Below are 27,681 nucleotides of genomic sequence, written 5' to 3'. Positions count from 1 at the left end.
TGATAACATATTTTCTCCATGTGCACATGGTGGGGTGACACATTAGCCACATGATCGCTGTATTATTTCAAATCTGATACTTTATTGTCTCATTCATGTTCGTTACAGTCATCATAGTAGAATTTGTAACAGGCTTGATCCATTGTAATATGGCCCTAGATGGAATAGGATTGAAGATCTTGGAGGAACGGTTTTGGGAAAAGACTAGGAAGGAGGAAATAGGAAGAGGTGACAGGGTTAGGATTTGATTTTAAAGCTTCTCATTGTTATTATACGTTGTTTTTGATAACAGTACAAACAATAATGTGTTGATGCTTGCAAGAACATATGCTGTTCAATTGCTCCTGTGCCAGTAAACAAACCAGTGTGTTTTTGTTTATATATTATGTGATTGAATAAGGAATTGGAGAAGTCTATAAGACCAGACACCAGCCTCGTATCGGTTATGGCAGTCAACAATGAGATTGGGGTTAAACAACCAATAAAGGAAATCGGTAAGTCAAATGTGATTGTTTGTCATACATACCTATTCTTAAACAAATTTAACACATAACTTGTCTTGAATTTTTTCCCAGCTTTTCCTTGTTAACTTGCTTTTATTTGTGATCTAAAACACCTCTTACTTGTGTATTTAAAGTGTTTGAAGTGACGGTTCATAATCACTGTTGTCATGGGATGGTTTAGAATATATTAATCAATACCTCTTTCTAGGCTGATCTGCAAAACTTTCAATAAATTAGCATTTACAAACCAAGAATAAAATTCCACCACAGGACTCATAATGAAAATACACTAGCACTGCTCACCTCCTTCCACCCTTAATCAAAGAATTTGGCCTGACCGCTACAGTGAATACTTTTCACTCCCCACTTAACTCTGCACACTAGGCTACTATATGTGTTACCTGTAAAGCTAGGCTACCCACTGCAGGTTACCTCCAAACCTTTGAATTGTAGATTTCAGACAAACCTGTACAAGGTTTTAAAGAAGAACTTCAGTAAAGAGAATGTACCTTTGCCAGGTAACTGGTTATCAATAATTTTAGTTTTTAAACTGTAATCTGTTTCTTCCTGTGTGAAAAAAGAACCTAGCTTGGTTGAGTAATAAAAGGGGCACAAGAACGCGTATTTCTGCTGCTTTGTTCTTTCATAGATTCACATGCTTGAGTATTATCTTTTGTAATGTGGGACCCTCAGTATATTAGGCTGAACAGTAATTCTTTTACTGTGTTGACAAACATTAGATTAACACTTTCCATATGCAACCTCGGCACCTCATTACGTCACCCAAGCTTTAGCCAATTAGTTGGAGTGATACCTCCCCTGAGGCTCCAACAGCCTGATTTTTCCACTGTTTGTGTGTATGAGGAACCCTCTCAAGTTAACCATCTCAGTCTACCACGGTATCTTCAGGCAGAAAAGTGTGACGTTTTGAGCAAGTTTTAGCCTCATATATTTTGGACCCAGAGACAGAAGTTTTGGGTTTGGAATGCCATGTCTTAAAAATGGAGAACCGTCTAAAAATATGCTGAAGTTGCTTTTGTAGTAAGAGGTACAAGGCTTCAATGATGATGAGGATGATCTTGAGACTTGAGTTTCAAAGGACTCCTAAAACAGGGATAGGGTACTCAAGTGGAATTGCTCGATAAATCCCTAATTTAGTCTTTGTGGTGAACCTCTCCATCCTTACGAGGTTGTACCCATATAGGACTTCTAGTCGGATGCCATCTAAGGAGCACATCGAAAAACATATAAAACTTCTGAGGGTAGACATTCATTCTTAAGGAAAACCGAGCCTTCTTCACACAAACAAAACCCTTGAAATAGAAAAAGTTGAGCTTCAAGGCCCCAACATTTCTACCAAATCTTGTCACAGTCCAGCAGGATTGTCTTTCTCAATCCGAAAAAACCTTCAACCTTAGTCATAAAAGATAGACTGTCGCCATGCGTGTGAGATCCTGGAGCACAATATTAAGAAACTTTCATGTTTGTCAACTAAATAAATGGAAAACAAGCAAAAGAAAGGCAACAATTACATTTAGATTTTCTTGAATCAGTTCAGTCTATAATCTCACCTACTGATAATCGTGTGTTTTTTTTGGAGCTCTCAAATAGATCAAAGAGGAAACTTACAGACCGCTATTCCTCACAATCATTTTCTATACCGACTTTTAAAAGATGCCAGAAAAAGAAATTCACATCTGCTGATTCTGATCCCAAGTTCCTGAGAGCGATGTTTACTGCAGCTTCTGGGTTTGTGGCAGCAGTAAAGAGTTTAATTCTGCTAGCTTGACTTAACCGAATCTGCCAGAGAAAGAAAGCAGAAGATGGGATGCTTTAGGCCGAAAAGATTGTCGAACCTCAGTGGGCATTGTGAAAGTTGTCATTTTCTCTTCTTTTGAGTCACTACTATTGAAATATTTGAGGGAAATTCCTGATGGCTCAAACATGCAACATTGACCCCCTCATGCAAAACAGAAAATACTAGTGTTGCTCTTTCATGGCAGGGTCTCTTTTCAGGCCTCGTGCAAAATATGAAGACTGGAGTAGAGACCTTGAAGTCTGGCGATCTGGAGAAGGGAGAGATCTTGTGTGCTGTTTAAATATTTTAGCAATCGGAAAACACAACTGCAAGAGCGGAAATAACAAAACCTGCAGTCCTTTCAGATGCAGTCTTCTAGAGGAAGGAGTAATGACCATTAGCCATCCAGTGCCACAGAGAGACACCTGCAAGGCAATGACTTCATCATCTTTCTCTACCAGCCATCCTGCGGTGTAGCAGTAAATCACAAAGGATTAGCAATAGCTGCACAATTCTGTTTGCCGCTCTGCTCCTCCGGTCCGGTTGTGGGGGTTCACAATGTGATGGATTTCTGCAATTCTGGACTAGTGTCAATCGTCAACTGAAGACATAGACCCACGGAGAATCTCAGCCGTCTCCAAGTTCCTATCAGGATATTGAAGGTTTGAATACCTCACAAGAAATGAGGAAAAAGGTGGTAGAGCGAGAGAAAATACTGGGGTGGCTTGCTATAGTTCTTGGGCTTTTGGAGTGGGCTGGCGACTGTTTATGAGGCTGGGTAGATGAATATTTCTCAGGCAGTGCAAAGATCTCTAGGCAAGTATGGTAAATACAGAATTGTAAATGTGCATGAAGTTAGTATTCGTACGGTGAAAAATTTCCTAAAATGGGGATGGATGAACACTACAAAAAATAAGGCTAGCAAATTACTCTGAATAAGGACCTCACCCAAAAGGGAAATCAAAGTGTGAAACAAGAAGGGAGCCAGTCTGACGATGAATCATTGCCAGGCATGGAAACATTTAATTAAGTTTGCGCTCTACCACTGTTGAACCAGAAGTGAATTTCGGAATGCTATTTCCCTGTCTTTATTTTTTTTTTTTATAATTCTTTTTATTGAACAGTCATCAAGTTTTAAAAGACATTACTGAGGAAGCAAGGACATTACATTCAACAATGGTAGGGATGAGTAACAGATAGTGTAGGTGCGCAATGAGTACAGATTACGGGGTTGGGGGGTCGTCAGGGTCAAATGCAATCGGGGGGGGGGGTACAGATATGACCTCTGTAGGCGTTCCAGGGGTCCCACATCCTGGACCATTTTTTGGGGCAGCCACGAGCCGTGAAGACTCTTTTCTCTGTACATGCACCAGTCTAGATCCTCTTTTCATGTGTTTACTTCAGGTGCCTGCGGCACCCCCCACTTTTGTGCTATATTCCTTTTTGCCACCATAAGTCCAAGTGTGGCCCATTGCGTATGACAAACATTTAGGTCGGTGGGCTCCCAAATATTTAAGAGGCATCATCTTGCTTCAGGGTAAAGGACAACTGAGAGCGCACTCAGTATTTCGTGGATCTTGCGGTAGTAAGTTTGGATATACTCACATTCCCATAGCATGTGGAGAAATGACCTTTCTCGTCCACACCCTCTCCAACAATCACCTGAGTCGGATCTACCCATCCGGACTAGAGTAGGCCCTGTGATGTAGACTCTGTGCAGGATTTTAAGGTTGACTAGTCTAAGCTTTGCTGAAGTGGCCACAGCTCTAGGCGAGGACACTGCCTCCTGCCTATCCTCATCCTCTAATTCAAGGCCATCTCGCTCCCATTTCTCACGTAGTGGTCCGAGTGAGTCAGTCATATTATTTATTAGTTTTATGTAGGTTAATAATATGGCCTTGTCGGGTAAGTGTCCGTCCAGCAATCTGTCTTCTAACGTGCATTGTGCCGGAGGGGAGGAGCCGGCGAGGAATTGGGATTTAAGTGCATGACAAATTTGCATATATCTGAAACGTTCCGAGTTAGCCAGCTCACACTGCTGCTGCAGAGAGGTAAAGGACTTCACTTCGCCCTTGTCCCACATATCGTTTATCGTTGAGTTTCCGATAAGATCCCACTCGTCAAATCCCATTGATTGCCATAAGCTGCCTAATTGCTCAGAGTCCCATAGGGGGGTTGCCAGTGTAAGTCTCTGCTCCCAGCCCAGATTTTTGTTCACTGTGTGCCAAATGTGGACATAGTGGTTGGTTGGACCTGTAAGGGGGTATCGTTTAGGCTTGCAATATATTGCCCGATTTAAATTCCCACATGGGAATTCCCATCTGTCCATGGCATAGACAGGATCACGAAATTGACAAAAGGTGCCCTGATCAATTGCTTTGAGGTGTTCCGCCCAATAATATTTCTTAATATCTGGGAGGCTGATCCCCCCCCCATCATACCAGTTAAGTGTGAGTTTAGTCAAAGCGATACGAGGCGTCCCGTCCCACAGCAGGTCTCTCTGCTGGCTCTCGACCTCCCTAAAATATCCCACTGGGACTGGATCCATGGCGTCTGTAAGACGTAAAGGAAGCGGGGCAATGACATCATCTTGAAAATGGCCGCTTTGCCTAACAGTGATAGTGGGAGGGTTTTCCAAGTGGCTGTGTCGCGCTTAAGCCTTTCCAGAGGCAGGAGAAGGTTTGGGTATAGCGAAGTTTGGGATCCAATGTAATATAAATACCCAAATATTTAAAGCCCACGGTATTAACTGGAATCGGGCAATAGCCTAACATAACAGGAGGATCTCCCACTAGGACATGAATGAGGGATTTTTTCCAGTTGATGAAGAATCCGGAATATCTACCAAATATTGCTATGATATCGAAGACACACATTAGCGATTTCTTTTGAGAGCCAAGATATAGAAGGATGTCATCGGCATAAAGGGAGTTACGGTCCTCCCACCCAGGGCTCTAATCATTGGGTCTTGACGAACCCATGCCTCCAATGGTTCAATGGCAAGTGCAAAGAGGAGGGGAAAGAGGGGGCACACTTGCCAAGTACCCCAGCTTAGTACGAATGGGGCTAATTTTTTGTTGTCGACCACGACCTGTGTGTGGGATTCCGAATATAGGACCCGCACCCAACGAATTTATTCGGGGCCAAAACCTAGTTTTGCGAGTACAGCAAACAGGTAAGGCCACTCAATGGTGTCAAATGCCATGGTGGCGTCTAGTGACATCACAAGGGCATCTTCGCGGATAGTGGCTACTCTGCCCAGAACACCATGTAGTCTGCTAAGGTTCAACGCGGTGTTGCGGTGCGGCATAAAACCTGACTGATCAGGATGGACTAGTCCTCAAACCACCTTTATCAGGCGGTTTGCCAGGAGTCTGGCCAGGATTTTAGGTTCATGATTTAGCGGGAAGATTGGTCTGTATGAGGCGCAATCTGTTTTGGGTCGACCCTCTTTATGGATAGTGACTAATATAGCTATCCTCTGGTCTTGCTGTAGTATTCCCAACTCTTTACTTTCATCGAACATGTTTTTTTAGATACAGAGCTAATTTGTCTGGCTTAAGTTTGTAGAGCTCGATGGTCAGACCATTTGGGCCCAGGGCTTTCCCGGAGCGCAAAGCTCTAATGGCCTGTGCAATTTAATCCTTAGTCAAGGCAATGTCTAGGAAGGGGCGGTCATCGGTGGACATGGTTGGAAGTCTAATTTCTCGCAGCAGGTCCTGCGCTTCTTCCTCTGTGTGGGATGAGCTGGAGGGATACACCTTCTGGTAGTGGGTGGCAAATTGATTCGCGATAGCTTGAGGGTCGGTAATGGATTTTGCATCGGCACCTATGAGTTCGGGCACCAGTCGTTCTGCCAGCTCCTTCCTGTCAAGCCAGCGATCAGTTTCCCTGCCTTGTCTCCCAGTTCGTATTTTCTTCCCAGTTTTTCCCTCCCAAAGCACTTGGCCCTGTCTGTCACTAGAGCTTTATATTAATCTTGTTTGAGATGCAGTGTGTGATGTTTTGCCGGTTTGACCTCGTCTTCTAAGTCGGTTTCTAACCTGCCAAGTTCCACCTCCAGGTCAACAATCTCTTTTTGTCCTTTTTTTTGGCGCCAGATATGAGTGATAGCGCTTGACCCCGAATCACGGATTTGAATACTTCCCCAAAGGATTTGAGAATAATCTACTGTCCTGTCATTGTCATGGAAGTATGAGTCGATGGCTATTGACAGTCCTTAGGTTTCGGAGATGCCATGGGTTAATGGGGACGATGCATCCCACCTGTCCCTGGCCAAGTACCATCTTTTGGAGAATGGTCTGAGATAGCTCTGGCTAGGTGTTTAACTTCTCGGATATATGCCGCCTGTGAGCTGGAGTCAGGACATAGTTAATGCGGGAAAGGCTATGATGGGCTCCGGAGTGGAAGGTATATTGGATATTTCCTGGTCGGTATGTTCTCCATCCGTCAACAAGCCCCAATGTATCTAGAAAATCAGGCAGCCACTTGTGGGAAGACCCAAGTATTCGCAGTGGGTATTTATCCAGCGTACCCGAGACAACTGAATTTAAGTCTCCCCCCCCCCCCCCTCCCCCCCCAACCACCAAATGACCTTCTGGAAGAGAGAGTAGAAGAGAGCCTAAATCTTTGAAAGTGGTATTTTGTACGCCTGGTGGTATGTAAACTGACAGTATTGTGAGCGTGTAACCCTCCCAGAAGCCTGTGACCCCTATGTATCTACCTCTGTCATAAGACCAAGATGATTGAACGGCCAGAGGGAAGGAATTCTTCACTAGGATGCCTACTCCCCGTGAGCGAGTAGTGAAGCCAGTGTGAGCTAAAAGTTTGTAGCCCCACCTATGAAGTGCTTTGCAGAAGGTCAAAGGGATTTGGAGCACCCTGCTGACACGTCACAGCTGAATTACCTCATGCATCATGGTCGATGTGGTTCAATGTTGCTCGCTTCACACACAGTTCTCACAGTTTGTTGGCCAGTGCCAGTAACAGTATTCTTTTCAAGTGTATCCCCAGACACGCGTTTCTAGATTCCTCTTTCATCAGTAGGGAAAATGTTCATAGGTCGCTGGACGTGCTGCCGCAGTTTCCTCAGGGTTAGTGCCACTCTCAGCGCGCAGGTGCTCACAGAGCTAGTCAGCCCACGGGAGCCAGCTTAAACAGTCAAAGGGATTTGGAGCACCCTGCTGACACGTCACAGCTGAATTACCTCATGCATCATGGTCGATGTGTCCATTTCCGGACTGGCAAAGACGGAAATGTTTAGATACATGCAGATTACACATGCGCTAAAGGCCCTGATCCTGCCAGGCTCACAGGTACCAGAATCGTCGCCCCTGGATTTTATTTTATTTGATTTACAGACTTATAGAGCGCACGTATGCCCAAGAGCGTCTTGGCGCTAGGAATGACTGGAATGCTGAAATCCTACGGATTCAATTGTACTTCTGACCTTTCAGACAGGCTACTCACAGATCATATGACGAAAAAAGCCATCTCACAAACATATAGGAAAATAATTAATAACCAGCCAGACCCCACAACGACACTTAAAGCATGATGGGAGGAAGACATAGGTGAATTAGACGAGGAGGACTGGGAGGAAGCAATAACAGCCCCTAAAGGAGTGCCAATCCCGTCCAGGGGGAAATTAATTCAACCGAATGCGTTTCCCTGCATTTATTACACAAGACCACTGCTACACAAAATGCCTACGACAATGTGGCGAACTGGGAAAATACTGGCATACAATTTGGGAGTGAACCAAAATTGTGACGTATTGGGCGGCAATCATGGGTACGATGCCAAAGGTGACGGGAGTAACAATACAACCGGAACCTAGGAGATGTTTACTTAATATATGGGAACCCACGGAACTTAACCATGCAGCTAGAGATTGGGTGACGTTAAGGACAGCAATAGCAAAACAAAATATAGCGCAGCTCTGGGGATCCAGACTGACCCCGACCCTTGGACGATGGTCCCAAGACATGGACGGTGTAATGATGGCTGAGATATCGGTATACCTACATAGAAAATGCCTGAAAAAATGGTCCTGGGTGTGGGGAGGATGGAATAGGTATCTGGGCAATATCTGTGTAACCCCAAGAGAGGAGTCGATGTCTGAGGAAAGTGAATGAACTACTTCAATAAATATGCATCTCACAGAAGATGCTGAACACTGACATAGGTGAGGAAAAGGGTGCAAAAGAAAAACTCTGATTGATGTATTGGTTGGATTTATCGAAGTGATACCAAACTGCTGTTGTCTGATATTATGTGATGTATGTACAGAATATACAAAACTCAACGCATTGTAATGTAATGACAAACACTGTTAATAAAGATTTTTTTTTTTAAACAAAAGTTGTGACGGGCATTCTAGCATACTCTGCAAGTGTTAATTAACTTTTTTTGGATCACTGGTTACTCAAGACTTTGTCGCAATCTGAGCTGACAGTAAAGCTATTTTTAAATTGGCTCTTTATGTGAATGGAAACGAATCCAGGTTGATTGCAAAGCAAAGAATTCAAAGGTTAGGTGTGGCTGTAGACAAAAGGAGGATGAGTGGACCTTTCCACATGAGGCTTATTTAGTAGTCTAACTCCAGTCCTGGAAAGGTTGAAAAGTAGTAATTGCGCAGTGCTGCCCAGCGAGCACAGCTCAAGGCAACCACCCATCCCCTCCTCCCGCAAACCTCTTCTCACTAGTGAGGATTCAATATTCCACAACACAATCATATCATATCCTGATGGAACCTCGGCATACAATGCAGTTGTACAAAGAGCAGCCTACCATCATGGTATGGTGATACAGATGGGCAGAGAAGATTTGCTAATAAAAAATGACACCTGATGTGAAAGATCAAAGCAGTATTTACAAATGTTTAAATCTGGCATCAATCCCACCTGAAATAACATCACTATCCCTAGTAAGAAAACGCCACTTATTCGGAGGGTTGACTGCATGTGGAAGGTCTAAGTTGTTCCATGAATTGCTTCAGAGCCCTTGGTCTCGCTGTTTTGTTTTAACTGTAAAGTTAATCAACACCCCCAGCGAAAGTGCAGTTCTGCATCGAAAATCCTAATATTTGTATATATAAATTGTCGGCTGTTTAGCAAGACTCAATTTTTATTTGATGGCATGAAGAACCTTACCTCATGGTTGGGCATACTAATATCCCCTAAATCCAGACTACTGATGGTCTGCTTTCTGATAGAAAGTAATCACCTATAGCTCAGAGTAAATGGATTGCTAAGAATATATGCCCATGAGTTGGCAATCTAACCAATTTGCAAGCCCTGCTCATTAAATATGACTCTTGTCACTGGAAAGAGTTTAAAGATATTGTACATCACCTTCCAGATTTGGAACACAAAAGTGCAGAGGAGATTGTACAACAGAGTGCAGCCTTGTTAAACACTGATATTCAAAGTGCATTTGATGCAGTTCACAGGACCCATTGCCAGCACCAGCCTTTTTCCTACATTGCCCTGCTTGACTCTGTGCCTTCATCTTTTAATCCATAAAGTCAGTTTAACTTGCTAAATCAGACTTTTAATGGGAAATGGGCAGCTAAATTGATGGGGACACAGCAAGAGCGGCCTTTCCCTATTTTTGTAGGGTATGGGCAGGAGACATCCTGCTCTTTAACCCCTTCCACGCTCATGACGAGCTGGGCTCGTCATGAGGTAGCCTCCTCGCACGCTCATGACGAGCCCAGCTCGTCATGAAACATGGGAATGAGTAAATCCCAGCACAGGAGGGGAAAATGCATAGCATCGATGTGGTTAAAGGCATTGTACTAGAGCCTAGACATTAACACAGCAACACCAATCGTTCTCTCAAGTTCCATTAAGATTATTCTTACTGGAACAGGTATTGGCTGACTGGAATTCGAGAGACGGCTCAAAGCCTTGATTCAAGTCTTTTCTATGGGGCCAGTATCAACCACTCCTTCTTCCTCTCAACTTCCCTTCCCATGGACCCTGTATTAATTCTAGCTTGTTTAAAATATATGATGATTCGTTTGCTCATCTTATCACTTCATTTGGGCTTGCTGTGATGACCTAGGACGACGTAACCCAGATTGTCCTCAGGTTGGGTGACTAACTTTTTTCAGGTAGCAAGGTTGAGGAAACTGAATAATCGCAAACTTGATGACAAATCAGAGGTCATGATTATTGGCCATCTGTCTAGCTTCTGGGCATATTGCATGTAGCTATCTGACCTAGGCCCTCTGCCCCTTCTTTTTAACTCTGTAATGAGCTTGGCAGGGTTTTTCCAATCCTGCTTTCTGGTTCTCTCCTTTGATCAATAACGTATTCACCTGTTGATTTTTCTGACTGTAGATGCTTCACACAATCATCCATCTTTTGTCTGTCATAATGCAACTGTCCAGTCATGTCTCCACGTAACAATTTATTTTTCAGTTTTATATAGCGCAAACTTGACCCAAAGGTATAATTGTGCTTTACATGAGCACCAGTTGCATTACAGACGGACACATGTATTTTTTAGGCACAGGGAGATTAAATGATTTGCCCATAATCACAGGATGCTTGAGCCTCTCACAGACTCGTACCTAGTTCCCCTATTTCAAAGTTGTCCATTCCATCCATTAAGTCACACCCTCTCCTATGAAACAATGCAGTTTTTTTTATATTTTGATCTCCATCAGTATCTTGTTGATAGGCTTCAATTAGTGCAGAACTCTGCTGACAGGCTTCTTTGAAGTATTCCACACTGAGTATCTGTTTCATCTTACCATTACAAAAATCTGTAAATCTCGATCTAGTGGCCGTTCTATTGCTTTCATTGCGTCCAAGTTTTGTAATCAGTTTCCTTTATCCCTTTAAAAATACATATATTTTATTAACATTTTTCTATGTATGTGTTGAGCTTACAACATGACACATTCAGGCTCATCTTAAGATCGTACATTATGGATACACTTAGGAGAAACCTAGCCAAGGTGATTGGTCCGGGTTTTGGGCCTGTCTAATAGGAGGCCAGTGAGTTTATCATATCCAAGTAGGTCAGTTCCGAGTTCTCCCAACCAGTCCCGCTGCCCCTGCCGGTAGGAGACAGTTTGCCGTTAGGGCTCCATATCCGTCTAATTCCATGGGTTCTTGCTGGCCAGTGAATGATAGTCCATACATTTCTCTCCCCGTACTCCACACCTGGTCAAATTTCTTAGGATAACCCCATGGTGCATATACAACTTTCTCCACCCCATACATGTGTCCATCCCCGTAAGCCACTGGGTCTTTTTAGGTATAGTGGGTGACCCCCCGTTATATGCAATATAACTCTTCGCCACTATCCACCGAAGTGTTTAGAAGATCAGCTTTCTCCATCGTAGATTAATGTCCCCATGGACCATCAGAAGTAAGAAATGGGGATTATGTGTTCTCTCCTCTTCACATACTGCACTGAGTTCCCAATACCTCTGGATCTCTTCGCAGCCCCACAGAGTGTGATAGGACAAGCCTTCTGGATGTTACCCATTTTGTGGAGCTTAACCCTATCTAAGTGGACCCTGTGTAGGATATTCAATTAAATCAGGCGGAAGCCCAGTCATATTGCAACCTCCCGGGGATGCATGAGGGTGGCCTCTCAGTCCACATCTTCCATCTCTCCCAGGTCCTGTTCCCACTTTTGTCATAGGCCCCTTCGGTTGTCCTGAGTATTATTTGTAATAACCTTGTAGAGTGAGGAGATTGCCCTTCCTGCCCAGTGAGTAAGTAAGTAAGTTTATTATGCATAGTTAGTTAAAACCAGTGCAAAGCATAGTACAAACAGTAGAAAAGGACTTTAAAATAACATAATAATTTATACATTATTGTCGTCATTAAAAAGCATGCGCTAAAAAACCCAGTCTGATTGACCAGGAGCAGTTGTCTTTAAGGCGGGGCTGCGTGTTCCCTTGAGTCCTGTAGGCCGCCTAAATGTTGCCTGTGTCAATGATCGAGAGTTTTTGTTTGGACAGTTTTTGCTCGATCATTGCAAGGAACTTAACGTATCTGCAATTCAGTTTCGTGTTCGAAGGGTTCAGGCAGGCGAGAACCGCGTGCCTTCTCGTGCAAGTCCCTAGCTGCTTAAGCTGGACCTTTAAGAGCTGTTGGCGGGCTGGCCGTAGCTCTTCGCAAAGACAGGTCAGATGAAGTATATCGACCTTATCTGTGTTGCAAAACGGACAAACCTCGTGGCCATTACTCCTGTGCCATGGTGGAAGATACTCTCTGCTGGGCAGAACCCCTAGTCTGTATTTCAAGAACTTCAGTTTTGTTGTCTTAGGATAACCCTGGCTGAAGTAAGGTTGTGGTGTCAGCGATTTATATGAGTTTAATGACATCCAGGCATGGTTTCCTTTGGCGAATGTGGCCTTGTCCTCTAGCAAGGATAGAGTTTTAACAGTTTTCCAGACTAGTTTTTTGAATGGGTTGTGCCCAAGTTGCATGTCCCAAATCGCAGTTAGGTTGGTAGCCCCCAGAGCTGCCTTCAGGTAGGATCTTGCCTGAGATGTGTCCCTGTTTTGAATATATTGCCATAGCAGCGAGTTTAGAGTGTTGGTGGTGGCCGAGCGAAGTTTGTGGCAGCAGATGATATACACTCCCTGTCTGGCAAGAACTTGCTTTTGTAATCCAAATTCCAGCCTAAGTTGGGCAGGCGATGTGTAGGGCGGAAGGGAAAACATTATTCTATAGGCTTTTGTCTGGATTGTGTCCAGGATCTTGGAGTCTCTCCCACGAAGCACCTCACTGCCATAACAAATAGAGGGGAGTAGCTTAGTTTAATTTATTTAATTTAAAGCCATTTGTAAAGCGCCTGGTTACTCAAGAACAGAGTGTCCCCGCGCTGAAAACTGCATAGACGCTAGAGAAAGGAGAGCTGGAGAGCCATCTGAGGGGCGAACAGTTAAGTGCGTGGAAATGAAAGAGTTTTCAGTTTTCCCCGAAACCTAGTTTCAGAGGGCTCCATACGGATCTCGAGTGGGAGTTCGTTCCAGCACTTAGAAGCCAGATATCCAAACGAGCAGCCACCCATCCTGGCTCTGGTGACTTTAGGAATTTTAAACAGCATAGTCCCAGAAGATCTAAGATTTCTGGAGGGGCGGTGTATTGTGAGGAGGCTTTTTAAATAATCAGGCCCTGTGCCATGAGCGATGCGATGGGCAAAGCATAATGCTTTAAATTTGATTCGCTCCTTGATGGGGAGCCAGTGAAGTTTGGACAGGGCAGATTTCCCTGAGGCTCTGCGAGGAAGCTTGAGCACAAGTCGTGCAGCAGCATTCTGGACACACTGGAGTTGGTGGAGTCTCTTTTTGCTCAATCCCAGTAACAAGGCGTTCCCATAGTCCAGATGGGGGGTTTCTAGGGCATGGACAATGGTCTTCCTGGAGTCCATTGGGAGGAGGTCTAATACCTTTCGGAGAACCCTCAATACGCTGAAGCATCTGGCAGAGACTTTGCTGACCTGAGGAAGGTATGAGAGATTTGAGTCGAGTGTTATGCCCAAGTTGTGCACCGAGACCGCTGGACAGGGCAGGCTACCTAATTCCGCAGGCCACCACACATGGGACCATGCGGAAGAAGATTTTCCTACCACCAGAAGCTCGGTTTTATCGCCATTGAGGCGAAGGCAGTTCTTATTCATCCAGGCTGCCACAGAGGAGAGACAGTTGGAAAAATTAATGGCATCCTCTCTGTGGTCCGGTGTAAGCTTGAACATCAGCTGGGTGTCATCAGCGTAGCTGACTATGCCCACCCCGTAAGTCTCCACTATGCGAGCCAGGGGTTCCATGTAGATATTAAATAGAGTAGGGCTCAAACTAGAGCCCTGAGGAACACCATGGCTCGCCTTCCTAAGAGAAGACTTAAAGGGGGGGCAGTGCATCTGAAAATGCCTGTCAGCCAGGAAGGACTCCATCCATGCCAGGGCATGTCCCGTTACTCCCATGTCAGATAGCCGAGACAGCAGCGTTGTGCAGCCTCGATAACTCTCAGATAAGGGGTTAGAATTGGCCCCATCAGTTGATTGGCTATGTTTTTTAGTGTGACGGCAATGCGCGCCCCTCTCCTTTTTGCTTCCTGCTTTTGCTGTGCAAAAGTGCCATCTCTTTCAAAGAGGACTCCCAGGTATTTGTAGACAAGTGCCGACTCTATTTTTCGACCGCCTAGTGCCCATGACTTCTGAGGCTTCTTCTTGGTGTTAATCGACATGGTGCTTGTCTTGCTCAAATTTATTTTAAGTTTGTTTTCCATGGCGTAGCTGTGCATTTGGGTCATAAGCTTCTGGAGGCCGATGTAGGTATGGCTAAGTAGCACAACGTCATCCGCATACAGCAGGTTGCTCAGGGTTTTTTCCCCAACCTCGGGGAATGGGAGTTGCATGTATTGAGTGAGCCTGATAGATCCGCCATAAACAGATTGAACAGTATTGGGGCAAGCACGCACCCTTGCTTGAGGCCTTTGGTGGTACGAACTTTAGATGACAGGTGTGTGCCGCCTCCTAGCTTCACCTGCACCCAGTTATCAGAGTGTAGAAGCTTCAGCATGCTTAGAATCGCCTGTGGTATTCCCCATTGTGCCAGTTTCCCCCAAAGTCTGCCTCTCTCGATGTTGTCGAACGCTGCGCTGAAATCGATGTAGCACATATGCAGCGGCAGTTTTTTTGTTTTTGCTGCATCAATCATTAGAGAGATGGCCAGAATATTGGTAGCTGTTCCAGTATTTATCTGGAAACCGGTCTGGTTCAATGGTATGATCTGATTTGAATCCGCCCATAGCACAATTTCCTCTAAGAGGGTTCCCTCAAAGTATTTTGCCTCATTATCGAGGAGGGCTACTAGTCGGTAATTGTTAGGGTCCGTTTTGTCGCCTTTTTTGAATAAGGGGACAATCGTCGACCCTCTCCAAGATTCTGGGATTTTGTGTAAGAGTCTTACTTCCGAGAATAGCGGTTGCATGTTGGTAGCCCATTCTGTGATCTTTTCCTCACATGCATATAAACTATTGAACATCCATTTATTTGCATATACAGCTATACACACACTACCACCTTACTTCTAAGGAAACTTACACATACGTACTCTCTTAAATAATCACTTATAGAAACACATACTTATTTAAACAGGAACTCTTACAATCTCTTACTCTCACATATACTCACTTATATACATCAATATTCACATATACTACATTAAAACATATGTAGTTACTGATAAAGACACTAGTGAGACAGTCATTCACTCACTAACACACACATATACACACTCATCCACCCATACAGTCCTGCACATATGCTGTCTTCAAAACACATACAAACAGAGTCAGTCATTCATGCATCTATGTGCTAAGTAATACCCCCACCAAACCATACAGACACTCGTACTGATACTAAAAAAACATCTAATAACCCATATACATATACATGTAGCTACTCACCAACCTATGCAGCCACTTATACACAAAGTGTAACACTAATACATATATTTAAATATTTAAACATTACTCACTAATATATGTATTCACTAAGATGCACTTAATAAGCCAGTTAACCAATCAATTTTTTATTTAAAAAAAACATCAGTTTAGACACTTATTTAAACATTTATTCTTCCATCAACTTTTACATATACATATATAAAACATATTTATTTTTCAGAAAGATACACATTCACTGGATGGTGTCATCAGTGATGTCATGAGTGATGTCACTGACCATGTCATGAGTGATGTAATATGTGACGTCATCAGCAGTGCATTGCACGCGCAAGTTTTAGTGAGTCCAACTAACTATAACGTGGGAATTTCAATGGTTTTATGTCAGTAAAATTCCCAGCTAACTATAACTGGTGTGAAACCTATGGTTTTTTCAGTGAATTTAATAGGTTTTTTAAATGCCAATTCCTAACTATAACTGGTGTGAAACCTATGGTTTTTTCAGTGAATATATATATATGTATATGTTTTAATTCAATGGCTCTGCAGCAAAGAAAGCACACGGCAGCAGAAAAGTCGGTGAAACCTCATTTATTGCATGAAGAGATAATATATATATATATATATATATATATCCAACACAACTCCAAACTTCACTTTCAAGTAAGGAACAATGACACCTTGCTGCAGGTTCAAAACGATGCTTTAATTTCATGTAGAAAGCTTGCACAGGTTCAAAAAAGCCCAACGCGTTTCTCCTCCATAAGAGGCTTGATCACGGGTAAAGTCTCTGCTTCCACCTTGCCTCGTGATTTAACACTGCGGTTTGGTTTCCTCCCAGAGTGCAATTGCAAACAGGTGTGTCCTTTATTTTTTCTCCATGAAAAGCGGCAGCATGTTGAAACTTTATTGTTTTCTTTCACACAAGTGCTGCCAAATGTCTTTAAATGGGGACTGTAAGTAACTGCAAAGTTCGTTTAAACCCTGTCTTAAACAATAATTGCCTTCTACCAGCACGATCATACCCTCAGCCAGCAAGTGAAAAAAACTGCATCTTGCGTCCCTTACCAGCATTCTTTTTGATTTTTCTCTTGGAACATTTTCCGTTTTTTATCTTCCAGAATGCTTGGCGAGCCGGGCTCATGGAAAAATTCAATGCCACAAACGCGTTGGGCTTTTTTGGACCTGTGCAAGCTTTCTACATGAAATTAAAGCATCGTTTTGAACCTGCAGCAAGGTGTCAGTGTTCCTTACTTGAAAGTGAAGTTTGGAGTTGTGTTGGATTTAATACGTGGGAGCACCGGTACCGTTGCACTGACCCACCCTGCAGAGTCTGTGGCTCATTCACCGGCGCAACTTTGTGGCATATATATATATATATATATATATATATATATATATATTCACTGAAAAAACCATAGGTTAGAGACCATATATAGTTAGCTGGACATTTTATTGACATAAAACCAATGAAATTCCATATATAGTTAGTTGCACTAACTATATATCGCGCACCCGCAATCCACTGCTGATGATGTCACATATTACATCATTCATGACATGGTCAGTGACTTCACTGATGACATCACTGATGACATCTCAAATGACATCACTGATGACATCACTGATGACATCTCAAATGACATCTCAAATGACATCACTGATGACATCATGACACACCAATACCAGTTACTACATACGCACTCACTGATTCCTACGTCTACACACACATTCACTTATTCACCCATACAATCACTCATACATACAGTCACTCATTATTACAACACTATCATATGCACTCATACACCTATGCAGACACTCACACACTGCCACTCATCCATGGAGTTACTCACACACCTAGTCAGTCCTGTAAAGAATCAATCACACTTCCATTTCCTCATCTATACAGTTAAACACAGAACACCATACTTCAGTGACATCACTGATGACATCACTGATGACTTCTCAAATGACATCACTGATGACATCTCAAATGACATCACTGATGACATCATGACACACCAATACCAGTTACTACATACGCACTCACTGATTCCTACGTCTACACACACATTCACTCATTCACCCATACAATCACTCATACATACAGTCACTCATTATTACAACACTATCATATGCACTCATACACCTAGTCAGTCCTGTGAAGAATCAATCACACTTCGATTTCCTCATCTATACAGTTAAACACAGAACACCATACTTTTCACACATATACTAACACATACTTACTCTTATACAATCACTGATACAAGTACACATTGATATGCACAGTCACACACCTCCCAGCCAGCCACACACACACTCAGTCTTCCATACATCCACTCATTCTTCAATATGTAAAACATATTTAAACTTTACAAAAACACACAGACACTAGATGATGTCATCAGTGATGTCATTTGAGATGTCATCAGTGATGTCATCAGTGATGTCACTGACCTTGTCATGAATGATGTAATATGTGACATTATCAGCAGTGGATTGTGGGTGCGCGATATATAGTTAGTGCAACTAACTATATATGGAATTTCATTGGTTTTATGTCAATAAAATGTCCAGCTAACTATATATGGTCTCTAACCTATGGTTTTTTCAGTGAATTTTCAAGGTTTTGTAAATGCAAATTCCTAACTATATATGGTCTATAACCTATGGTTTTTTCAGTGAATACATATATAAACATATATAGTCTGCATATCTATATAAATATAAATGCATGCATACATATACATATATGCATACATATGCATGTTATTTACATGAAAGTTTTAAAAACACTAATAAAAGCAAAGCTAAAAAACCACCTCATTACAAACAGAATGGCTTTAACTTAAACGAGGGCGAGATCTATTGCATTTTCAATGCTTGTTTACTTTGGTTCTATCAAGAAGGCATTCAGATGTGTCACACATTTGCCATAAATTCTGAATGTTAGCACTCTAGTTGCTCATTAGATCACTGTAGTAAAGCTAGTGCTCACCAGGGAAGTCTGCTGCTAATCATGGTTTGCAGCCATTTTCCTGCATTTTTTATCCCGCAGACTTTCAGTCCGCATACCATTATCCCGCAAGGTCATTGACCTCGCATACCATTATCCCGCATTTTTTCAAAACGCATGTGCATTTATCGCGCATGCCTTTACAAAGAATTACGTTTTAAAGGCATGTATGGTAAATGCATTTGCGTTGTGAAAACCACGATGACGAGAGAGGTAAGTGGGTTTGTGTTAATTTTTTCGTGGGTTAGTGATTGTGTAGTGTAGTGTAGTGTAGTGTTGTGGTAGTGTAGAGTTGTGGTGGTTGTTTAGTGTAGGGTCATGCTGGGGGTAGTGTTTTAGGGTTTAGGGTTGTGTTGTAGTGTTTGCGTAGTGTAGGGTCATGCTGGGGGTAGTGTTTTAGGGTTTAGGGTAGTGTTGTAGTGTTTGCGTAGTGTAGGGTCATGCTGGGGGTAGTGTTTTAGGGTTTAGGGTTGTGTTGTAGTGTAGGGTCATGCTGGGGCTAGTGTTTTAGGGTTTAGGGTAGTGTTGTAGTGTTTGCGTAGTGTAGGGTCATGCTGGGCGTAGTGTTTTAGGGTTTAGGATAGTGTTGTAGGGTTTGCGTAGTGTAGGGTCATGCTGGGGGTAGTGTTTTAGGGTTTTGGGTAGTGTTGTAGTGTTTGCGTAGTGTAGGGTCATGCTGGGGTGTAGTGTTTTAGGGTTTAGGGTAGTGTTGTAGTGTTTGCGTAGTGTAGGGTCATGCTGGGGGTAGTGTTTTAGGGTTTTGGGTAGTGTTGTAGTGTTTGCGTAGTGTAGGGTCATGCTGGGGTAGTGTTTTAGGGTTTTGGGTAGTGTTGTAGTGTTTGCGTAGTGTAGGGTCATGCTGGGGTGTAGTGTTTTAGGGTTTTGGGTAGTGTTGTAGTGTTTGCGTAGTGTAGAGTCATGCTGGGGTGTAGTGTTTTAGGGTTTTGGGTAGTGTTGTAGTGTTTGTGTAGTGTAGGGTCATGCTGGGGTAGTGTTTTAGGGTTTTGGGTAGTGTTGTAGTGTTTGCGTAGTGTAGGGTCATGCTGGGGGTAGTGTTTTAGGGTTTTGGGTAGTGTTGTAGTGTTTGCGTAGTGTAGGGTCATGCTGGGGGGTAGTGTTTTAGGGTTTTGGGTAGTGTTGTAGTGTTTGCGTAGTGTAGGGTCATGCTGGGGGTAGTGTTTTAGGGTTTTGGGTAGTGTTGTAGTGTTTGCGTAGTGTAGGGTCATGCTGGGGGTAGTGTTTTAGGGTTTAGGGTAGTGTTGTAGTGTTTGCGTAGTGTAGGGTCATGCTGGGGGTAGTGTTTTAGGGTTTAGGGTAGTGTTGTAGTGTTTGCGTAGTGTGAGTCATGCTGGGGGTAGTGTTTTAGGGTTTAGGGTAGTGTTGTAGTGTTTGCGTAGTGTAGGGTCATGCTGGGGGTAGTGTTTTAGGGTTTAGGGTAGTGTTGTAGTGTTGTAGTGTTTGCGTAGTGTAGGGTCATGCTGGGGGTAGTGTTTTAGGGTTTAGGGTAGTGTTGTAGTGTTTGCGTAGTGTAGGGTCATGCTGGGGGTAGTGTTTTAGGGTTTAGGGTAGTGTTGTAGTGTTTGCGTAGTGTAGGGTCATGCTGGGGTGTAGTGTTTTAGGGTTTTGGGTAGTGTTGTAGTGTTTGCGTAGTGTAGGGTCATGCTGGGGGTAGTGTTTTAGGGTTTAGGGTAGTGTTGTAGTGTTTGCGTAGTGTAGGGTCATGCTGGGGTGTAGTGTTTTAGGGTTTTGGGTAGTGTTGTAGTGTTTGCGTAGTGTAGGGTCATGCTGGGGGTAGTGTTTTAGGGTTTTGGGTAGTGTTGTAGTGTTTGCGTAGTGTAGGGTCATGCTGGGGGTAGTGTTTTAGGGTTTAGGGTTGTGTTGTAGTGTTTGCGTAGTGTAGGGTCATGCTGGGGGTAGTGTTTTAGGGTTTAGGGTTGTGTTGTAGTGTTTGTGTAGTGTAGGGTCATGCTGGGGGTAGTGTTTTAGGGTTTAGGGTAGTGTTTGTGTAGTGTAGGGTCATGCTGGGGGTAGTGTTTTAGGGTTTAGGGTAGTGTTGTACTGTTTGTGTAGTGTAGGGTCATGCTGGGGGTAGTGTTTTAGGGTTTAGGGTAGTTTAGTTGTTTAGTGTATGCTAAAGGCATATTCGTTCTAAAAGTTTTCGTTATTTTAATTTGCGGCCTAATAGTACATACGGGATTTTTTTTGCGGACTGATGGTATGCGGGATTTCGTCATATATTCGCTAATCATACTTTCTATGGCAAAATGAACCCCCTCATTTTGTTCCTTTTTAAATTAAATGTTTTAAGAGTTACCACTTTATTCCAATCAAGATGGCTTCAGGTGTGCCATACCTTTGTAATAAGTAGGACTGTTAGCACTCTAGTTGTTGTTTAGAACACTCTGGGACATTCTGTCATTGGGCTATAGTTGGGCTACATCTGGCTGATATTTGGGCTACATTTGTTTTTTTTGTCTCTGGTTGCCATCTTTGGGCTACATTGGGCTACATTGGGCTACATGTGGGCTCCAACATATATATAGCCCAATATATATTTTTCAAAGTTAATTTTCGTAAAAACCACTGGAGCCTATATCTTGAGACATAGCAAAGGCACATCGGGCTACCAGTCCCTACAATTTTGCCAAGTTTGGTGTAAATCCATTCAGCCGTTCAGGCTAAAAGTGAGGCCAACCGCCCTATGGAAAATTGCATGGGAAAAACACGTTTTGGGACCCCCCTTTTTTCTCGGCCCCCCCCTTGACGAAACCCCCCCAAATTTTCAGGGGCTGCTCAGAAACAAAATGTTCAATTTTCCTGAAAATTTCAGCCAATTCTGTCCCCAAACGCCAAAGTTATTCGACATAGAATTTTCAAAAATCCCATAGGAAAAAAATCCTAACTGTATATACCTACTGGCTTTCGCCAGTAGGTAATATATATATATATATATTTGCATGTCAAATGTCAGGCGGTAGTTGTCCTTGTGCACGTGTCTGTTCGAACAGTTGTAGTAACTTTGGGCCCACCTGCCCTGCCATGCTCTTGAACTGTTCTACTGGCAGTCAGTTAGGCCCTGGTGTCTTGCCACTCTGCTTCTCTATAAGTGCCTCTGTGAGCTCCTGAAGCATCAGATCGCCCTGTAGCAACTCTATCTCACCCCCTGCGACAAGGTTTGGAGGTGCAATTTTTCTAGGAATTGCTCCAATTCCAGGTAGTCTTATCTACAGTGTGTCCAGAGCACGGTAGTATCTGGCGAGATGCTGGGCTATGTCTCTATTGTCTGTTAGCATCTCCCATGTCGGGGAAACAGGGTCCCCCAGCCAGGGCACCTCTACCTCCCCATGGCTCAGCCAGGCCAATAACACCTAGCTTGCTCTCCCGCATTGTACAGTTTCCTCTGGGTTGGCAGGTAATGACTGCGGGCCTCATCTTCCACAATGTTACAATGCTCCTCCTTAGTGGTGGTTCGGTGGCAGGGGACATTCTCCTCCGGTAGTGTAATAGCGCTGTTATAGTTCTAGGACCCTGTGTTCAAGGGTGGATAGTGTATCTGCTGCGGCCACCAGCATTTGTATTTTGTTCCGCAGGACCACCTTGTAGGCTTCCCATACTATGATGGGGAAGTCCACCAAGTGCTTATTCTCCTCGAAGTATGTGTCCTGGTCTTGGAATTCCCAGTCATTTGAATCTCCACTTACCTCTCCTGCCTCATCAGGTCCGAGACTGAGTCAGATTTGTGCAAGTCCGTGCCAGGGAGTGAAGGCCCAGCCATTACGGTCTCTGTGGAGGGACCCTCTGTGAGGGGATCCCCCCGATCCGAGGGAAGAGTAGCAGACGGTCGCCGCCCCGCCCCGTCAGGCGAGTTCGATGCGTCCCGGCGACGGCGTCTCCGTCGGCGGGACCCGGTTCGGCACCGACTCGGCTTGGGCTCCTCATGTCCAGAGTGGGAGTCGGATCCTCGGTTGGGGGAGGGCATCCGATTGGGTCTCAGGGGCCTCTCCTCCGTGAGCCAGGTCCAGGCGGCCTCCGGGTGTCGAAGAAGAAGGATCGGTCTTGGAAGAGGACCTTGAGCCGCGCGGGAAACAGGAGACCGTATCGCAAGCCCAGTGCCCGAAGCTTCTGCTTAACTTCGTCATAGGATTTCCGTTGGGCCTGGAATTCTCTTGATTAGTCTGCGAAGACCATGATCGTGGAGTTCTGGTATTTCAGGGGGCCCAAGTCTCTAGCAGCCCCCAGGATGGCGTCCCGGAAGTTAAAGATACGGAGGATGAAGGGCCGGGCAGGACCCCCCCCCCCGGGGGGGGGGCGGGGGGGGGGGGCTTTGTTTGGCGCTAAGGAGCGGTGGGCCCGTTCGATGGCAAACTAGGGGGAAAGTTTCTCCGCCGGCATCCAGGAGCGGAACCAGGATTCTAGGAAGTCAGCCACCGGGCCCTTCCCCACCCCCTCTGGAAATCCAACGAAGCGGAGGTTGTTCCGTCGGGCCCGGTTTTCCGCGTCCTCTGCTCTCCGGTGGAGGTCAGACGTCAGGGTCTGAAGGCGGGCCACTTGGGTCTTGAGGGTGGCCAGGTCATCCTCCGTAGAGGATATATGGGACTCTGCCTCAGAGATGCGTGCCGTGGCGTTCCTGAGGTCCTGCCGGATGAGAGCAACATCAGCCCGCACCTCCCCGATCTTAGTTTCCACCGACGCCTGGGAGGCGCTGATAGCCTGGAGGATGGTGGATAAGTCTCCCCCCTCCGCCCCAGGAGGGGGACCAGGGCCAGGGTCTGTCTTGGTGAATTGGTCCATGCGGAGTTGTGCGGAAGGGACCGACTGCTGCATACCTTTCCCCCTGACCACGGCACCTCCGGGGGGGGGGGGGGTCAGGCCGAGGGGGGGCAGGCTTCGCGGATGTAGACGGTCTAGGCACCATTCGTCTCCCCAGTCTTACGTTGGCTCAGGAGGACAGGTCTCTGGGTACGACAGGCCACGCCAGCGAACCACCGTCAATCCCCCGGAGTCCCACCCGGTACAGGGAGAGAGGCACAGAGGGCGGAGGAGCTGAGGGGAAGGGTTTCGGTGGAGTCTGCCACGGCTCAGGTTTAGGGCAACAAGCCAGGGGCCGCTCCGGGCACTAAAGCACAGGGTGCTGGGCGCAATCCAGTCACGAGGAGGCAGGACAGGGGGCCAGGCAGTTCCCAATTACGCAGGGGGGGGAAGCGGGGGGGGGCCGAGGGCCGGCAGGGGTCAAGCGCCACCCAGGGGGCACCAGGGCGGACAGCAACACAGTCCTGGTGGCAGCTCACAGGTGGGTACCCCAAGGGCCCCTCAACCCAAGCCCCGACCCCCTCCTCACCTCCTGGCCAGGCTGCCCAGATCTTCAGTGGGGGCCCCAAGGCGAGCTCCTCTGCAGCCGTCGGTAGGGCGGGCCCCCGGGCCTCACGGGGAGCCAGGGCGCGGAGGGGCCGTCTCCAGGATGGATCACTACGGGGATCAGTACAGGCGGGCCCCAAAGACTCCTTCAGGTGCAGTCACAGGCACACCAGGCGCCCCCAGGCCTCAGACACCTGGCGCGGCGCAGGCAAGTTGTGTTTAATGTAACAAGTTGTTGGATACCTTGGATAACCCACTTTGGTCGCCCCATTAGAGTTAGCACAGCACTTGCCAGTTAGGCGAGTCAAGCTTTTTAACAATAAAAATGAAAGTTCGTGTTTTTACTATCTGGACATGTAAAATTACATGTTTTACCCACGGTATATGTGGCACCCTGCCTTAGGGCTCAATAGACCTGCCATAGGGATGACTTTAACAAACACAGGGGGAAGTCTGGCTTTGCTATTGCTTTAAATGAGAAACTCAGGCCAGCAGTGTTAAAACTGCTCTTCCAGACTGCAGTAGCAGGCTGGGGAGGGTAGGGGGAGGTATTGTTTTACTTGTGTCACACCCAGGGTGGCACAACTAGTACTCCATGTCCTGATGTGAACCTCTAACTTAGATGCCTGGAGTACCATTTCCTTGGGACTTACAGGCAAGTTAGCTTAGCCAATAAGATATGAGCCAATTCGACATACTAGTTTAAGGGAGAGGGCACAGGTACTGAAGTCTGGTTAGCAGGCCTCAGTGCACTCCTAGTTGCAAAACCAGCAGCATTAGTTCAAAAATCTTACGGGTGACAATACAAAAAGAGGTATTTCCTTACAGATGCCCCAAGGGGGAAACGCATTTGCATGTTTAAGAATGCATGTTTAAGAAATACATTTTTAATTTTTATTTTGAAGAAGCTTTATTATATTTTTACATGATGTTAGCTGCATGATTTGCATACCAAATGCTTTCATGGCTTGGCTTGCAAACGGCCTCTTAGAGCCAAGTCTGACCCTTAGCTCGGCTGTCGCTCAACTTTCTCAGTTTGTTGGCTCGCCACCACTGGTGCAGAATAACAATATTGTGTCCGAAGTTGCGCAGCCATTCAGTATACAAAAAAGTGTGCATCGAGATTGGGATATTTACATAAATGTATTTACAGCAAATAAACTGTATTTCAGTGAACATACTTTTATGTAGCGCGACACGTGGATGTCTTATAAAACGTCTTCCTACTCTTGTCCACGTGAGGGTCAGGGAAGAGTGACATCAAGTCAAAAAAGAGTGTTCGAAAAGCACAAGGTGGTTTTTTTTTCCAACACAATCTATGGGACAATTTCAAAAGCAAAATGGAATACTTAAACATTCTGTGTTAAAGTGAAAAACATAATAATTAAACTCTGGAAGCAAAAACTTTTTTCTAGGTTGAAATACATACTAATGAAAAGGAAACCATTTCAGTGGATATGTGTTTTTTCGCAAACAGTTAGTCTCCCTACTAAGAAAACAGTTTATAGTCCCAATACAAAATGTCAGGCCTCCCAACTGTTTTTAACCATAAGAGGTCTTTGAATAGGATTACCACACTCGCCATGAAGGTAAGTTTATTCTTTTCCTACGATTTGATGATTGCTTTTGTTCACATGAATGTTCTGTTTCTCTTTTTTTGGTTACACTGGCTATTGAAATCTTGTTAAGTATGGTTTAGTGACTTGTTTCCCTTTGGTATGCTTTTTGTCTATTTTTTTACCTAATTTAAGCCTCCTTTGCTTTCATGTGTGGTTCGAAACGTTAATATTAGAAAGAAATGCTAGTCAATGAAAAAATAAATTATTAACTGCATAAACATAGACGTGATTGAGACGCCAGTATTGGTGACGCTACTTCGCCACAATATTGGTGAACCTGCCCTCGCCACAGGTTTTCCTTGCTCACATGTATTTTGAGGGAGCGCAAAAGGCCCGCTAAGATGAGACACTGTTGAGTCGGGGCATTTCTAAGTTGAAGCAACTAAACGGCTTCTGCTCTCTGTTTGGGAGGCATTTTGTGCCTTACTAAGAACATAGAAGTTCTTGGATCCTGTCTATTGGTTACCATGGGTTGGTTTTCCTTGTCACTCTCATTTCACTGTATATTATTTGTGTCCCAGCTTGTCAGTTTTGTGTGTGTTCGTCCCAAGGAGCATTGCCTCTTCAGCATCACTTTGATTGCCTTACATCTCTGCTTCCACTACTTGTTTTTCAATTATTACTTTTTTCTCTTGTGTTTAGAGTGCATGTATTTTTACTGTCTTTCTCATGTACTTCTCTCGTCCTGCAGTCCGCGTTGCTCTCTGTCGCTTCTCCATGCTCTCTATGTTGCGCTGACCTGTGTGCTGCTTCTATCCATTGTGACCATGCAACCTCCATCGTGCTTCCATACCACTCTTGTCTTCCTTTACATCCCCTGTCTTCCTTTACATCCCCTGTCTTGCTTCGCCATCCAACCCCGCCCTTCGGTGCCCTCCTTCCTCCATTTTGCTTTGCCACTGCCTTCGCATCGGGTGATGTGCATCGTACAGAAATAGTCTAACAGGCCAGGGCACAGTTCTGAAATTGTTAAAGGTGATTAATTCAGCTTAATAGCTTGATGGTGGTGTTCTCAGTATCAATTTCTCTTTTACTATGAACTTTTATTTTTTTATTCCTGCAAATAGGTCACATATGTAATTCCCATAAAGTTTACTTCCATACGGATGCTGCACAGGCAGTTGGCAAGATTCCAGTCAATGTAAATGAAATGAAAATAGACCTGATGAGCATCAGCGGTCATAAACTCTACGGACCGAAAGGTATTTTTTCAATTATTTACTCAGATGAATGGTCTTTTTGTCACACATGTTGTCACTTGTGAGTGTGTAGCTTACCAAATACGATCAGTGGTGCTCAGAAGACAGAATAAAGGGTAAGCAATAACCTAAAACATGCAGATAGGTGAAATATATTTAAAAGCGGATCTTAAGAGAACAAATATAATTGTACAGTACTCCTGAATTGTACATTTTCACGAGTACTGTACTCCTCAAAATTGTTTTTTTTGTTGATGAGTTTGCATTTCACTGTTGAACAGCATGTCTAGAGAACATTTGCCCCGTGATTGAACGCAATTCAATTATGGTATCACCATTTGGGAGGCGCTAGGGGGCGCACAGCGGAATGGCTGCCTGACATGCAGCTCCGCCGGGCGATCACACACAATGTGATCCATTACCGCTGAAAACCCACCATCCCACGCAACGCGACTACCAACATGAATGGGAAGGTAGGGAGCGAAAACTGACCCGGACCGCTGCGGTGTCCGCTCCCGCCGTGCAGAAATATTCCGATTGAATCGCGGAGGAACGGGACTGCCTGACAAAATGGCCGCCAGTAACCGACATCACCTGGGTTTACAGCGCGGAGGTCGCAGCTGAATGCCAGCATAGCCCGATATTTACGGCCGGAGGTGAGCGAATACTGCCCAGTTCAGCGTAGTTGCTCAGAGTTGCCGCTGTCATTGGAAACGCCGGCGGAGCAGAGCTTATCTCCGGCCGGG

At 44.8% G+C, this 27,681-nt stretch overlaps 1 protein-coding gene across 2 annotated transcripts in view; it reads left to right on the top strand.

The window, feature by feature from the left end:
- The window catches only part of NFS1 (NFS1 cysteine desulfurase), a 658,188-nt gene that overhangs the window by 397,850 nt on the left and 232,657 nt on the right, over positions 1-27,681 (top strand). For both annotated transcript variants that reach the window (XM_078652222.1, XM_078652223.1), the window contains exons 6-7: positions 401-494; positions 26,804-26,938. In XM_078652222.1, the coding sequence (XP_078508348.1) occupies positions 401-494; positions 26,804-26,938 (229 nt within the window). The remainder of the gene's footprint in view (positions 1-400; positions 495-26,803; positions 26,939-27,681) is intronic.

The sequence above is a fragment of the Lissotriton helveticus genome, chromosome 7 (assembly GCF_964261635.1).
Source record: "Lissotriton helveticus chromosome 7, aLisHel1.1, whole genome shotgun sequence".
NCBI classification, from domain to species: Eukaryota; Metazoa; Chordata; class Amphibia; order Caudata; family Salamandridae; genus Lissotriton; species Lissotriton helveticus.
The sequence above is the reverse complement of the archived record's forward strand: the minus strand, read 5'-3'. Positions and strand labels throughout refer to the sequence as shown.